This window comes from Thermobia domestica, chromosome 11 (genome assembly GCF_964235325.1).
Source record: "Thermobia domestica chromosome 11, izTheDome1.hap1.1, whole genome shotgun sequence".
Lineage (NCBI taxonomy): Eukaryota > Metazoa > Arthropoda > Insecta > Zygentoma > Lepismatidae > Thermobia > Thermobia domestica.
The window spans coordinates 123,316,367-123,334,364 of record NC_137464.1 but is presented as its reverse complement, the minus strand read 5'-3'; the positions used below and the strand labels follow the sequence as shown (position 1 = coordinate 123,334,364).

The following is a 17,998-nucleotide window of genomic DNA, read 5'->3' as shown; positions in this document are numbered from 1 at the left end:
TATATATATATATATATATATATATATATATATATATATATATATATATATATATATATATATATATATATATATATAAAAAAAACTTGTATTAGTTTTTCAAAAAGGCTACTTTTCTCCTTTATATAAACACTTAGGCTTCGATAGAACTTGTCGAATGTTTGTTATAATACTGGTTTTCTTCATAATATTATAAGAAATTTGGTATAATATATAAGCAGTTTTATGCACTGTATTTAGCCCTTTTTTCCTTTTTAAACAAAATAAAGCACAATTCGTTGAAAAGTTTTTTTCTGAAATTTAGTCCAACAAGTTAACTCAAATTGAACTAATATACTCTGAAAGCTATTTAAAATCAGCGCGCGCAAATTTGACCCCCCCCCCCCTCTGGTCCTTCACGTAGAAGATGCGAGCACGTACTTTCTAGGGTTAACTAATTTCGCAGCAACACAATGTATGTTTTTATCTAAGATCATGTGAAAAGACGATTTATTTCCACTTCCTCAGCTACTTTGCGGAGGTGAAAGGACGATTTTTCCGTACAACATAGCGCACTTTCTGAACGTGAATGTCGTCACATGATGATGGGCGTCCAACTTTTGCCTTAATTTCGATGGATGTTACTTTTATCTTGAAACGACGAAACCACTCATAACACTAGATGTGACTCATATATTCTTCCCCATACTCTTCCTGCAACATTTTCAAAGTTCCTATAAATGTCTTGGCCAATTTGAAACAAAATTTGATGCACACATGCTCCTTTTCCTTTCCTTTTCCTTTTCCTCTTCATTTCTGTAATATCACATAATCGCCACAAGTACAGAATACAACTTCACTCTAAAGCTCGCAGTCTAACAATGACAAAAGGCATGACGATGCAGTTACCGTTAAATTACTTGGGAAGAATCCTACTACACGGCGCTGGCAAGCAGAAAGTCAAGGATACTTTGGTTGTTTGTATTTTTTTAAAGTTTGGCTTTCTTTCTGGGCAGACCTTATACTCATATACGCATATAGAGGAGCCATTCCTGTCAGATCACACTCAATTACGTCGTTACGATTTTCAACCTAAATTGGTACAATAATATATGAAGCCCGGTAAAAATACTACGATTAATTTCAAAATTCGCAAGTAATTAAATTAAACGTATATGTAATGCACTTTTACCCAAAATTTGCGTACAAATTGCTTGAGTTTGAGTGAATCGCATTCTATTCCTAGCTTAGGATGTTTTAACCAGGGAGCATTACCACATGAAATGCTCGCCAATCTGATCCTCAATAAGGGCAATCTGTGCAACCAGTCTAGCTGTTTAAAGTAACTACACTCTCTATCGATCGGTTTGATACCATCAGCGGAAAGAGGTTACACAAAGTAAGTGCATCCCAAAATCAGTGTCTAGTGTTACCATTTCTTATATTCCCATTGGTCTCAGAGCATCTAACCCACATGTCTTGATATATACGTATATCGTGCTTTCTTATATCTTTGGCTTTTTCTTATTTTTTTTTGGGGGGGGGGAGAGGGGATCTCTTGGACACAGACAGGAATGTATAATTGATTATAGAGGTATAACATTTCGAAGTACTAATTAAAAGTACCGAATTTCTGTGAAATCGAAAATTATAATTCTGAGACTTAATATGAAGTTATACATCATCTCGCAACGTCTGCAATCGTCTGTATCTCGCAACGAAGTAAGCAGTACACGTACAATCATTGGAAGCAAGCATGCACGGAAATTCGGAGAAAAGGTAGCTTGTCATGAAGAGATGACGATCATATTGTTCTCACAATAATGTATGACGTGAATGTTTCCACCTTACTTTTATGGTAAAACGATGTAATTATGATTTTACTAATCAATTATTGTCAATTCATCTTTCTAATTCCCATATTTGTAAAAGCATTAACCTCAACTCCTATACCAACGGAAGGTTATTTATAGAATAAAGCATATTGAAATGTATACGTTAAAGCAATGAATTAATAAATTTGATACTACTCGTTATTCAATTCAGTTGGTGGTGAGAGGTTTGATTATTTTCTTAAATCAAATGTTCAGTCCTCTCAGAATAAATAAATAATACCTATAAATATAATATTTTAGTAACGCACATAGGGTAAGGCAGTTACGCCTTTGTTGAACGAAAGTCCACCTAGCAATAAGAGTACAATGAAATTTCGTATTTTACAAACGAATATTTGTTGCAGACTGTTCAGGACAATAATTACTGTTTTAAGATGCACGTAGGTAATGAATTAGTAATGAAGTTGATAAAAGTGTGTAATTTTGTGTATTTTGTCTACAGGGAGTATATATCATTCCAGATTATATTTTGAAATATTTTCGAAGACTGAATTATTAACATCCAAGTGTCCCTTATGCTGTTAGAAATTACTGTATACTTAATTCTAAATGTGTTTAATGTGCCAGTACTTCAGTGTTGTCAATTGTTACAGAACTTACCTTGTTTATGAATTTCTTTTTAGTGTCAGATTTTAAAGGAATAAAAAAAGTGTCATATAAAAAAATATATATATATATATATTGCAATTAAATGGAACATTTCTAATTGAGGAGAAGGTTGGATATTCACAGAAACGCAATACAGGTCATTTCAGGTTTATGGCAATGATTTTGACATTCTTAGCAGTTTCAGAAACACCGTGACGCTACCAGATAACAGATAACGATAAAAGATGTACAGGCCCTGTCTGTTAGTTATCGCCCTGAATATCAGTCTCCACTGAAGGACACTGCGTTGAAGCACTGTTTGATCAACTTTCTTCCATTAATTTTGACAATCTTTCCAAAGTCCATCGGATGTGCGCGGCTGCCGACGTTATGCATCAGAAGGATTGATTTCACAAGAATGTCTGTAAAACAGATTGCATGAATTCGTTTCAAGTGCCATCAGCTCCATGTGCGTCATCATTGACTGCACCATATGAGTGAACACCTTGACCTGGTGAATTACACCCCAAAATTTGTCACTGCCATGTAGGGATGGAATATCTTGGCGGATAGTGGCTCCAACATGTTCGTCTAATAAGCTGCATTGATTTTTTCTCCACTCTGCGTAGTAAGTTTGCCATTATAGCAATAACAACAGTAAACCAACAACAAAGCCACGTGAAAATCTTTCCGCATCTTTCACTACAAACTTCCACATGCCCCTGCAACATGGCGATCGTACAACTTTCGGGTGTTTGTCTTCCTCTTCATGGTATGTGAGGAACGGAGTATATGAACTCAAGCTTTATGCTTCTTTACCAGATCTTGAGCAATTACGCGATACACGGTCACGACATTACATTGTCCTATCCTTGCTATTGTTCTTTGAAACGAAGGGATTATAAACGTCATGTCAAGGAACGCACTTTTTGCACCACATCGGGGATACGCCCGGGTCTGCGGAATCTACAATATCCATACTGGAAGACCCAGAAACAGAACGCGTGCTCGCTTTGTTGCGATTGAACGCAGTGTTGATCCTTTCTTTGCCAAATATTTTGTCAAACACTGTTTACATAATTTGCTATACTATCACCAATGTCGGAAAAGGCATAGATGTGGCCCTCCCAAAATGGCGTAATATTCGGTGCCATATGACCACTCACAACATAATAGCATCCCTCCTCCAAATCAACACACACAGCATTTTCGAACTTCCTGCAAAAACTTTTTTTTTTTGGGGGGGGGGAGTTCACATGTGCTGCTACCTAGTGATGGAATTCCTTACCACAAACCTGAAATGACGTTCCGTATATCTTCTAAAGTACATGTTCCGTAGATACAATAATTTGATGGCCATCGTTATTTTTGATTCAGATTAAGTTTTCAGATGTTAATACCCGCATTAAAATTTCCCAGTTTAAGTTAAATGATATTTTCATTGTACATATTTATATTGTAATAAATTCTTTCACTAGGGAAATCTTTTAGACGTATGATAGATGAATGTTTTTCAGAACTCTTCCCCCACAGTGAGTTGTTTCTAGAATATATGGACTTATATTGAACTCACATATTAGTAAAAGGAAAAGCAAAGGAAAAATCAAGAGGATTTTTTTTTTTTTTTTTTTTTTTTTTTTTTTTTTTTTTTTTTTTTACACAATGTAAATTTGTTATGAAGTGCATGACACATAGAGCAATAAAATTGTTAAATGTGAAGGTAAAGCCATGACATAACTGTAGATAGTTACTGCGAGCCATTTGCTTCTATCTAATTGGCAGGCACGTGCTACATTCATGTGAAAATTAATACTGCGACACATTTGCTTCTATCTAATTGACAGGCACGTGCTACATTCATGTGGAAACGAACTGAAAATTGCACGACAATACACAACGTACTTCTGTTATCTTGCAGTTAGTATATTATATGTTTCGTATCGTACAGTAACATGAATATAGCCATATCAGAAGAGAGATTGTGGCATGGGTTTACCTATTTGTTTCGTTTTTAAAAGTTAGACAGACATTTGTTTCTTAAGATTTAATCAGGTTGCTTCAAGAGATAACATTTCCTTTTGATAATTGAACCGTTCAATAAATGGAATATTGTCTTTTTGTTTACACTATAAAGTAAGTCACAAAAACTACATTGTTAAGGCTTTTCCTTTATTTCTTTATTAGTTTATGAACACAGTTTTTCTAATTGTGAAAATAAAGAACTACATATACTTTTTGAAAATTCACTGATTATTGTTTTTAACAGTAGGTCTGTAAGGCATTCAAGATTGTTGTGCTTATTAAAAATACAATATGAAGTTTCATAACTGTTCAATATTTTCGTTTGGTTCAAATCAAGGAAGAATATTATAGTTGAAGAAAAAGGTACTAACTTCAAATTCCAAGAATGCTATAAGGGAAAGTCAGTTGAAGTTATAACGGCTGGATGAGTGTCTACTGGTCCATCTGCGTATCCTTTCACTGGAAACATAAGTACATGCACTCTCATAAAACTTAAATCTGGTAATTTGCTAATAATTTCTTGGACTTCTGAACTAAGTTGTTCCCTTCGTAGAGTTGTTGATTTTGAACCTCCGTCTTCCAAAGCCGTAAGATCGGTACCTATGATCCGTTGCAATGGATTTTCTGTTTCATTAGACATAAAATTGTTTTCTTCTGTGTTAAACAGTTCCTTTTCCAAACCTGCAAAAACACATTGATTTAAAATTCACAAATATGAATAAATTTATTACATATGAAAATATTTTTAAAAATGAAATTGTACTGTCATTTATAAGAGCGATGTTTTCTGCGTGCCAACATATTTGACAATAACTTTAGAAGTGCGTTTACTATTTGGAAAAACAAAATAAATTTTCATGACTTTCCCAGACGCAGAGCTCCAAATTTCAGTCTCATATTCTAGCACAAATTGTATTTGTTCTTTCCATAAAATACAAAAACATTAAGCTTTATTTATGATAAGTATTAAATAGAATGTTCAGCGTTCGACATCTACTGGCAACTCCCTAATTTAACGCTCCTCTTCAATACCGAAGCAACCAATAAGACACAGCTCACAAATATCACAACTAGATAATAATAATGAACTTAGTTCCTTAGTAGGATTCAAACTGACTACCGACAGCTTAGTATCAGTCAGAAACAAATATCACAATTAGATAATAATATTAGTGATAATGAACTCAGTAAATATAGCCAGATAAGGTCAACAGACCAAGAATACAGGGGCTACTTCAACATTTATATTTTTTTTACCCTGGAGATGATAGTTTCTGCAATCACATTACTGGCTTCAAAACAGAACATCCTAAAGAAAACTGGTAAGAGAATAAGCGGGATATGAGATACTGACTGCATAATACAACACTGTATCAAAAAAATTAAAGAATTTTTAGTTGCAGTGCCTTGATTAGAATGTTGCGAGATATGATTCTCGGGAGATAAACAAAGTGAAAACATGAAATTATATCCAAATAATACAAACAAAATTAAATGTATTGTTCATAAAATATTAAAACTCAAATGATGCAAAAATATCTACAGAATAACTTTGTTGTCGGTACTCTTTCCTTGGTACGCGCTTGTAGTCCCTGATATTGACCGCACATGTTAGCCGCGCCGTCATACCCCTGACCGCGACAATTATTTAGATTCAACTGATTTTTTCAAATACATTTAAAATCTTATTTTCGAAAGACTTTCCTGTTTGGCCTTCCATTTCATAAAACCCAATAAAGGTTTCGTAAATATTTATTGACCTCCCTGCATCGAATTGTGCATATCTAAGATCGACACTTAACTGATCAACCTTACCTATGTTCTGAGTCGTATCCAATATAATAGAAAAAATGGAGCATTTTTGATTTTCTGTATAATTAATCCCAAAACTGTCTTTGGAAGTAAAGAAATTAGTTCGTTTCGCACTTTTGGACTTAAATATTTATTTTGCTTTTCTCATTGTCAATCTGAAACTTAAGTACAGGATCATAGAGCAAGTCAGTCAATAACACTAAAAATTTCCTTTATTACGAGAAGACTTTTTTTTTTTCGTCGTGACCATGGAATGGTATGTTGCAACGAGCTAATATTAAAATTACATTTAATATCCTTGATAATATATCGATAATTCTTTTATGTTGTTGTTTTAAAAAATGTGACAGTAACGACTTGGTTTTCTTAAACTGCTCGTATGATAAAGATGATGTGAGGTGGATCGTCCAAGTTTCATGTACTGTTACTTTTTTTTTGATAACCCTTGCCAATCCCTAATTGTACCATTGCACCACGCATTATTAAAACTTTTATTGCTCCTGTCGGTGAAAAGCCAGCACACATGACAGAATACTGCGTTTAGTATTGTTGAGTAAGATTTGTCCTGTCTTTGTTTTAATGTTGTAATATTCAGAATTGAATGATCTTTTTGTTACAGGGTCCTTCGGAAAAGGACTTTTCGGCTGGTGAGGTTCTGAATAAACAAGTTTCATTTTCAGATTCACATCTAATTCATCACTATACCGGCTGAGATATCACTATCTGAGATGTCACTAACACAAACATCGCATTCCTGTGAGTTTCGTGCTACATTCATACTTAAATTAGCAACCGATTACCACGAGACGTAGCACTATCACTTGGATCTGGCAAAGAATTTCCACTGACACTTTTAAAGAAAGAATCAATTTTAGACAACTTTTTAAAGATTCTTCCTTTTCGCGTTCTCTTCCACGTTTTTGAAAACCGCTCAAATATTTATATTTATCTGAGTTCATCTTGTGCGCACTTCACTTCACAGTTACTACAAAACGACAGAAACACACGAATTTTTTCCACGTCAGGGTTGTTGATGATGTGAACACCTGGTGACGGGAGCAAAATTGAGCGGTTTCCATAACAAGAAACTAGAATTTTAAGTATTTTTCCGTCCATGTGGCAAGATTTTGAGCCTTCCATCCCTTCACCCACCCACACACAAAATCTCTGCCTCTCTCCCCCTCTCTCTCTCTCGTTTGTTTGCAAAACGGCATTTGTTTGGCGACACGTGTTTTTTTTTTTTTGACAAGACTTATTTTCTCTCTTGCTTCGGTTGCAAAGGGACGAGGGAAGGGGGGGACTACTGGTAGCCTCTTCAGCTGGAAAACCATTAGGTACAGGGAGAAAAAGCTACTGACCTGAAATGATGGTTGGTGCTTATAAAACTTTTGAGATAACAGAGATGGAGAGCGGGATGCAATAGAATTGGAAGAATGCGGCTAAGGCCCTTGAAAGGAATTCGTTAGAATTTAGAAGCAGCATCAAATTGTGGATTATTGACAACTACAGCTGTCCAGTGATGACTTTTTAAAAAAAACTTGATTCATTTTATTACAGTTTACCAAGTTACATACTCAGGTTTACTATGTTATAGAAAAGTTTTGTGCCCCCCACTCCTCGCACGGCGGGGCCGTCAGTTACGCCCCTGCTAGAATCTCCTCTCCAAGTGAAATACTTTGATCTGTTATATGTTCGTGTTATTATACAAGTGATTTTCGGTTTAGACCAAAATTTAAGACGCATGTTGACAGATTTTCATGGGTTTTCCTGTTCCACCTATCGTCTTCCTTCTCGAGTAGGGCGCTCAACGGGAATCGTCTTCTTTTAAACTTCATACGAACAAACACCACAGTTACTGTAGGCCACAAAGAGCATAAATATTTACGCTATGTTTATCATCAAACTAAATAATAAGATTATTATTATTATTATTATTATTATTATTATTATTATTATTAAAAGTTCAGATAGCACTCATTGGACGATTTTGCGGTCCCACTTGAAATGTGATAGATGCCTATGAATGGCAACGCTATAGCGGGGCCAGATTGGGGAAGGCCCCTCCGTTCGAATATTTGAACCTCGTAGAAATTGAGTGACAAATTAGCTACATTTTCAAAAATGTGCGCCTATACTTGATGAAACAAAGTAGTAGTTCTTTTCTCAGGATCCTAAACAGCCTGCAAAGTGGAATTTTGAGAAAGATACAAGATGTATATAGAATGACATTAATGCAAGTGATGCAAATGAAGCTCTGGGCGACACATTCTCAATTCCCTTCATACCTATGTCTTCCTCCCAAAGGTCAATGTTTCTTTTTTGTTTGTGTGTGGGGGGAGGGGGCGTGTAACACGCCTCGCTATCACAAATGCGGTGCCAACTTCGGTAAACAGGGAGTCATTTGAGGAGGAACCTACTATGCTTCGCTGTATTCTTGGAAAACATCGAGTTGCTTTGGGCGGCGTGCAGTGGCAACGATAACGGTCTTGGACACCACCGCAAATGCGGATGAAGAAGCCATGTGTTATTCGAGCTTGCTTTGAATGGAGCCCTCTGAGATCCGACCCTCCTCACCGCGGATTCTTTGGGGCTCTTATCGCCGCCAATGGCGGAGTGCGACATGTTTCGCTTTAATAAGTAACAAAAGGGGTAGTAATGAGCTAAATCATCCGGAGAAAAACAATGTTTCTAATATTAAGAATTGTGATCCATATTTTATGATATAAAAATAGACCAGATAGTAAATATTAACTTTAAATAAAATGTTTAATGATAATCACTGGAAACGATGATTTTTAATGGTAATTATATTGGTAGAAGCAATACACTCTACATTCACACTGCTATTATATTTATAAATTCTTTTAATTCTAACGAGAACTGAATGTGCCTTTTTCTAAATAACAACAACATAATAATAATTGTTCAAAATATAAATTCATCATCATCAGTGTTCTGTCACATTGGGAGGTCCTTACAGCAAACTAATCGTCCTCCATTCATTTCTATTTGCAGCCTTACTTTTTATTAAGGCCTAAGAATGTTCGATTTTGATATCGTCCAGGAGCCCTCTCCTCTTGCTCCATCCAGAAACTTACCCTGTTATTCTATTTCTTACAAGGAAATTTCTTCTGACAGTGCTCTAACCAATTTCATTTCCTGTTTGCAATCAGAGTCAGTTCTTCTTCTTTTTTTTACCCACTATAAACAAATAATTACTTAGAGCGTAAGTGTTCAAAGTGGACATCGCGATACTCAAGGGTGTCCCGTGGTAAACTCCAAAGATGTCTCAACAAATTGCTTTTTGTAAATTTAGATAATTTAACCAAGGCAGTGCTGGAGAAAATAATATAAAGTATGGTAAGTAGAAATTTCTCTTGGTTGATTAACGCCAGAGGAGGTGTTAAGGACATGCCTGAAAATAATTAATCTCACGTGGATGAAACAATTTCTCTCTGCGAATGGGGATTCAATCAGATGCGTCTACAGATATCAGCTGAACTCATTCTCTTTATTCGTATCATCGATGAATGAAATAGTCGAACAGTACTTTTTCTAAAAGAAAAGTTCATCTACCACGAAGGCAGGTTCTAGCCTATTTATCTAACTTAGTAACCGGGGACACTAAGCCTATGGTCATAGTGGATCCGACCGATTTTTTAGTCTGATATACTCTGGCGACATCGGTGAAATAAACAGATGCATTGAGAGAAGTGTATGTGGTCAAACTGGCGCCGACATGGTCTGGCAACTACGGCCGACTTCTACCGACCACCGATCAGAAACAAATTATTTTGTTTTTGTCGCCAAGACCACGCCAGACTAGCGGGTGGTTTACAACTCATCGCAGGTATTGAGACTCCCATTTACATGTTACAGCAAGCCGTTCTTCTGCTCATACACATTTTCGAAAATTACTTTGCTTCTCTATGCGTCCTCGGATCTTCTGTAAGATGTGCCAGAATGAATCCTGTTCCATTCTGAAGTACTGAAAAATCTTCTGTGGCTGCTCCAGCAACTTTGGAAATAGCGTGTGAAACTCGCCATATTTCTCTCTTTCTTGAAAAATAGTATTTACATATTCGCTCCTATCTTCCTCTAAAAGTAATATTTTTAACACAGGATTTTCTAATAGCAGCAATTCCTCGTCCATATTGTATCCCACAAGAAGACAGACTGACGACGGATCGGTTGCAGTGTGACCAAGCAGTCCGCAGAAGTGGTCGGCCGATTAGTCGGCCATAATCGCCAGAGTGAAAAATCGAATGCACTGTGACCGTAGGTTAAGTCAGAAGAACAGCGGTACGGTAGCTAATTTCTTTTGATCAAAAGGGGTGTGTGTAAATCTATAAATTAGAGATCTGGAGTAAAAAGATAGATTAGGCTATCATGCATACGAAATTAACTTCCACACGTCAATTAATGTCCAACGAACTGTCATTTTTTATAGTGCAGAGAAGTGAGATAATTCAAATGTGAAAATAAATATATTGGTATAGTAAATTTGTCATGGGAGAGTTGTGTCGGCTTATGCAGAATAATATTCTTTCAATAACAGGAAGCATATAAGGATCATCCCACCTTATGTCTTATTCAATATGATCTTAGCATGTGTCTTCCTAGAACAAGACAATTTTTAATTCCAGATTTGATGCTTTCAAAAGAGAAAAGTAAACTAATTAATTAATTAAATAAATATAAAAACAAAATAAAATAAAGACTTTTTGGTCCGGTGCGCTTCGAAAAGCCATAATCAGACCTGTTATCAGACGTAAAGTAACTCTTGAAACAGGAATCCCTCAATATCTTATTATATAAAAATAAAAAGGACATTGTAATTGCACCACGAGAAAACAGCTAAACCATTTGAAATGGATTTTTGGATACAGTTATCACACATCTTGAACTGCAATTTTATCATGTTACTTTGATTAAAGTGCGTACTCTAAGGGAGGGACAGGGAATGCAATTTATGCGAAAAATTGAGTATGGTATCTCACGATCTTGTCAAGTTAGAAAATGTAACTTGTTATATAAATTTCTCATTAAAAATACATGGACACGTATCCCAACGCTTCTGAGAATTTCTCGTTCTGACGGAAGGGGGGGGGGGAGGTTAAATAATAATACTTCACACACACTGAAAGCAATGTTGCCTGTTGTTTGGCTGCATCAGGAGAAAATGGTTGAACTGTTTGAAACGAATTTTGGAACGCAGTTAGTATTTATCTTGAGCTTTGATTTTATCATGTTACTTTGATTCAAGGGCGCATCTTAAGGGGGTTAGGACAAAGGGGGAGGGGACATTTTCTATAATTCATTTCTTTATATTTAAAGCAATGTTGCCTGCTGTTTGTGATCACATTACGGAGAAATGGTTGACCAGTTTGAAATGAATTTTTGAAATAATTAGTACCTACCTTGAGTTAAGTTCTTCCGTGTTATGTTCATTAAAGGGCGTATTTAAGGAGATAGAGAGGGGTTAAGATTTCAGCTAAGAATACTGTATCACATGGTTATGAAATCGTCAGGTTAGGAAGACGAAACTCGGTATATACACTTCTCATTAAAAGTAAGTGGACATGTCTCCGTTGTTTTTGAAAATTTCAGTTTTACGGGGGAATTTTCTATAATTTCTTTCTTCACATTGAAATCGATGGCGCCTGTTGTTTGTGATCGCGTTTCAGGAAACAGCTGAACAGTTTGAAATTTATTCTTGAACATAGTATTTACCTCAAGTTGGGATTTTATTATATAATTTTGATTAAAGGGCGTATCCTAAGGACAGTACAAGCTACAAGATTTATGGCAAAATAGAATATATTATGGGAGTTCTACTATTATACTTTCATTGATATGCGTACTCTATGGAGGGAGGCGAGGTTCAAATATTTCCCATAAATCTATCCTTCTAGTGCGAAAAACGGGCATTTCAGCCAGTCTATTATATGAAAATGAGAAGGGTCTTGTTTGTGATCGAATCACGTTAAAACGCCTGAACCTACTGACGCTGATTTTTGGATATAGTTATCGTCTACTTCGAACTGGGTTTTTATTATGTTACTTTGATTACAATGCATATCCCAAAGGGGTGAGCTGGGGTAATAATTTATGCGATATATATATATACGAGGGCTATTGCAAAAGTCATGGCAACTATTTTTTTTCTCGAAAATGGTAACGAATAAAAAATTCTGAAATACCCAAATGGAAGGTTAGTTCATATGTAAACATTACATGTAGGGAGATGGGTGAAGAGACACACTACCATAAAGATATAGCACGAGAAAAAAGACGAAAAACATTTTGTCGTTTCAAACGTGTTTTACTGTAAATTGCAACAGTATACAATAGTACAGGGTAGGAACATGTACCTCTGACATTTTAGAGTCCCTGCCATCTTGTGGATTATCGGGGAGACTCCTGATGCCATGGAATGCACGTAGTTTGTAATGTACTATTGTATACAGTTGCAATTGACAGAAACACTTTTGGAACGACAAAATGTTTTTCGTCTTTTTTTCTCGTGCTATATCTTTGTGGTGGTGTGTGTACTCATCCATCTCCCTATATGTAATGTTTACATATGAACTAACCTTTCATTTGCATATTTCAGAATTGTTTAATTCTTTACCTTTTTTTCATTTTTGAGAAATAAAATAGTTGCCATGACTTTTGCACTGGTCCTCATATATATATATATATATATATATATATATATATATATACATCAGGGTGTCTACTATTTCAGACAAATAAAATTCCCTGACTTTTCCAGGTTTACAGAACAAAACAAAATTTTCCACACTATATTTTAGTGAAGTTAAGTAACCGCTATTCTCTAAACATTTAAACACTTGTAGTTTTAAAATATCTGTTCTCTTAGTTGCGACAGCTGTTATAAAAATATGAAGAACGCTAAATTGGGTACCTATTTATTCCTGGCAAGAACAATATTGTTAAATACAATGTATTTTTTGATGGCCTTCCATCTCCCCTTATTGCCATCCCTCTCTGCTCCTTGTTTCAATATATATAGATTTTTTTTTTAAATACAAAAAGTGTGAATGACAAAACATACATACATAATACACAAAAATGCGTATAAAGATTTTACATTTCATACCACGTACTTGTGAGGTATACTCAGTTATATAAACTGGACAATTCAAGTAATTTACATCTATTAGACTTTTTATTATTCCAGAACATGAAGTAGGGCTAATACATACACGCCAAGACACACAGATATATATGGATACTAACAAGAATGTCATTACGAGATACAAATACTGACAAACATTATGGATTTTAGTATTCTAGATTATAAAAGCACTCTATATTAGCTCTTTTGTATTTCTATGTACAATACTAAATACGGAATATTTTTATAATCTAGAACGCTAAAATCTACATGAGATTTCCAATTATGATCATTACTGGACCTTTCTTTCAAGATTTTTCATGTGCTCATCAACTTCGTTGATTTCTTTTTCTGCCTTCTGAAGGATTTTTTCCTTCTTTTTTATCATTTCTTCCAACTCTGCAGCTGATTTTTCTTTCTTTCTTTTGAACGATTTTTCTCTGTCTGAGTTGTTGTTTGCTTTATTCTGAGAGCCTCTTTTCATCTGGCATTTGCATTTTTTGTTTCATGAATTAATTGTTTTGAGGTTGGCATTGCCTGAACACCTCCGTGGAATGTGACAGTGTCATGTACTCTGCGGAACTAAAGACTCTTCGTGTAGATCATCCACAAGAAACTCCTTATTCAATGAGAATTCAACAGAAGCCTTTCCGTGATAACACTAGAATTTTCTTAACAAATGCTGAAAAGTTATTGCTAGTATTAGTGTTGTCAAAGACGAAGAACCGCAAAGTGATTTAAACCATTCTTTCACGTCAAAATTCTTGATTATTGTGATAACAATCTTGGGTACAAACTTTACTGTAGAGTCGATTTACTTCATCAGCAGCAGGGCCAGACAAATTATGATTCTCTGCAAGCACTTACAATGCTACAGCTGGAAGTCTCTCCCCAAGTCTCTGGTTTAAAACTGAATCGGGAGAGAGGAATGCAGCACCATACGTAAGTCTGTATTTCAGTGGCAATTTATACCGAATTTTCTTACAAATCCTGTTAAAATATGCAAATATTTCCTTTGTAAACGAAAGATATCAAGTTCAGACAACTTCTCTGATTTTAATGCTGTATGTGTTCCAAATCCGACATCAACCTCCTTAGCCGAATACAGATTCTTACTACAGTGACACCTCCCTTAACGGACACCTTTATAATACGGACAGATTTTTTTGTCCCGGCAAAAATATAGGTTCTCTTACGGAACAAAACCCTCCCTTTTACGGACACTCTAAGATACGGACGCGGACAATCCATTTCTTCCCTAAACGTTTCAATAACCTCTTCATAACGTACAGGAATTATTCTCAGTTCTGCGATATATTACACTGGACAGAAAAGCCTTTTCCCAACAAGTGTATATATCATTAGTCTAGACGTGGTGAACCATCAAACAGAACAGCTTGAAGCTGAACTTGAAATTATTCTTATTTGATTTAAATGAAAATCACTTTCCCTCCCGCTTTCCCCATCCAAATATCTTTGGTATATTATTCTTTATCAGTTGATATGCAGTATACGCGGTAGGCTCTATATGAATTAATGGATTTTTTACAGGGTGATGACATGTAGTTAAGAAAATTACCATACATACATTATCTTTTGTAGTATACGAATATATTAACATATCCCCCAGCAATAACATTATTTAACAAAAATGAATTTCTCCTTCAACCCTCCCAGTAATTCAAATATGTACTAAATAGAATATTTTCATATTGAATTTTACATATTTACGCTCATACACAATAACTGCATACAATTACTGTTGTGAGAAATTAAATTTCTGTAACCTCTCTGTAACGGACACCTCTCAGTAACGGACAAAAATTCATGTCCCATTGGTATCCGTTATTCAGAGGTTTCACTGTACCATCTTCTAAGCAAACTCATCAGATCGTCAGGATTTGCTGCTTCAATCACAATGGATTTTTTAACAAATCTAAATTATAAGGGATTTCAGAAGTTTAAAAGAAGCATTGGTGAGTGACTGAAAGTTCGTAAGAGAAGACTGAATGTCTGCAGCAACGGTTTGGAAGAAAGCTAATTTAGCTCCAAGTCAAGAATCTTTTAGACATTATTTAATAATTTTCAAGTTTGCACAAGATGGTTTTACTACCTAAAACTGAATCGAAATACTTCTTCAAGTATGGTAATAATCGCTGAGCTTTGTCTACTACATTCACGTTTTCTATAAAAAATATGAGCACTTGCTAGAAAAAATGATCTTATTAGAAAGTTGCAAGCATACCAAAAATATTCATAAAATTACCTGCAAAATAATAATAAACATCACAAAAAATACGCGGAACGCTAAACAGCACTGAAAATGGAACATGGAGGAAACGGAAAAGGAGTTTTAAATCTAACTAGTGTAGGTACGAATTATATTATAAATTAAAGAGTTAACTATACATAGTTAAGCTCTCACGTATCGCAACATAAAAATCAACAAGATCAGAACAAGTGTTATTTAAGACTTTATTGGGGGTCACCGATTGCAATAGCCTAGTTATAGCCCTGGACATGAGGATCACTTGTTAACATGGAGATCAGAAACCACGAGCTTCAGACGCAAGGTTGCCAACTCCTTTCAGAAGTCCTTCATTGTATGATGATTTCTGTTGTAGCAAAGTTTTTTTTTTTTCAAACACTGTACAGATAACTTTTCCATGTTTTCCAGACTAGTAGACACCCTATATATATAAAATGGATATATGTATGTGTGTATGTTTCAGCATGTAATTCTGGAAAGCATAGAGCGATTTCCCAAACTTGATACACATATGACTTGCAATCTGGAACTAAATACTAAGGGGGAGACACCTCTAGCACTTCTACCAGGGAAAGGGAGGAGGTGGCGTAAAAATAATTAACAACGACCAATATTAGTGTCGAATCTATAGTGCTCGTGGTCGCTGGGATGAATAGTGGACATCCAATGCCATACTGTAAAAAGTTAAGGCCCCCTAGCAAACCTCTTACCACTATGAGGTGGACAGACGGTGAAGTAAACATAGCTGAAAACGACAGATATTCGTATTGAATCCATTGTTTTCCGGTTCGGTGACACTCTCGATGCCATTTGAATCGAAGTTCAGACCTTAGTATGGTAAAATACCTCTAGCACTGCCAGGGAGTGATAAGTAACGATAATCGTAAATGGCGGAGGTTAAGTGTCGTATCCATAGTTTTTGAAGTTGCTGAGATGAATAGTGATTCTCTCGACGTAGTTTAAGTTCAGCCCCCATCGGATGAGGAGTGAAATATAAAATGTCCAAAATGACCGTGATTATAGTGTTTAATCCATAGCTTTCAAGGTCGGTAAACTAATAGGTGAGAGTTCTGATCATAATGCGCAAATTTAGGCAGATCATTAAGCCCAAATTTAGGCAAGATCGGGCATGTCAGCTGGCTCGGAAATTAACAGGAGCAACGTCAAAGACGTTTTGCTTGTCATTATTTATTCTACTCAGTTCTTTATGTTTTGATAGAGTCAACGCCAAACACGCTGCTCGTATAAGAATGATGTATATGTGAATATGTATCTTCGAGTATAACTCTGGAATGTCAGTAGCAATTTCAACCAAACTTTATACACACATGACTTAACAGTCAAGGACTTTCACGAGTTTTATTTCTCCGTCCAGAGATGGAGTTAGCATCGCAGTCGGTCTTGCCTCCGCTCGCAAAAACGTGTGTGAAAATGTTTGTTGTTTAATTCGATGTTGCCATCTCAATAATGAAAAAGTGTTAAATACAGTCAAATCAGTTGACAAATAATGAACATAAAGAACATAATTGTTTTATATATACACAATTCTTTTGTATATTTATACGTGTATGTTTGTGTGTATTGGTAAAATAAGTCATAGTTTTCGTCTAATAATAAGAAAACAGTCTATAACATGTCATGAAATCTCAAACACCCTTCAATCGCCCCTTTTTGTGCCAAGCTTCGTTTAGAAAGGAAAACGCCTGTGGGGGCGTTAAGCCATTGTTAAGAACCAGTGACCGAAATAATGAAAATATTTTCAAGATTCTCATCATTATTCGGACCCCCTTGAAGTCTCAGAAAAAGGAAAAAAAGTATTGAAAGTTTGTGATAAATGGAAATTTCTTGTTTTATCTTCATTCTTGTACATTTTCAGAATACGAAATACCAGTAAATTAAATACATTTAATAAATACCTGCAGAGAAAAGGAGGAAATGAAATGATTACTTGTTCTGTATTGCTTGGTACATAATGTGTTTCTATGGAGTATCTGATAAGTTTTATTATTATTATTATTATTATTATTATTATTATTATTATTTCTCTGTTCACGAAAACGCGTACTAATGAGCGCAATATCGTGCTAATACACTTACGTTATTTTTATTTTTGTAAGTAACCCTTTAACTTCTTCCTTCTGTTCCCAATATTTATATATTTTCAACCCATCAAGTCTTTTCTTCTGTTACGAAATAAAATACTAAAGTATTTAAAAACAGATTTTGTTCGATTTAGAGATGGAAATTGTACAGTAATTTGGCTGTCCGCAGATGTACATCCAAACCCGA

General features: G+C 35.3%; 1 protein-coding gene across 1 annotated transcript in view; it reads right to left on the bottom strand.

Moving 5' to 3' along the window:
* Window positions 1–4,610: 4,610 nt before the first annotated feature.
* Window positions 4,611–17,998, bottom strand: part of Afti (aftiphilin) — a 114,415-nt gene continuing 101,027 nt past the window's right edge. The window contains exon 7 of the mRNA XM_081731094.1: window positions 4,611–5,165. Coding sequence (XP_081587220.1) covers window positions 4,873–5,165 — 293 coding nt within the window. The 3' untranslated portion in view covers window positions 4,611–4,872. The remainder of the gene's footprint in view (window positions 5,166–17,998) is intronic.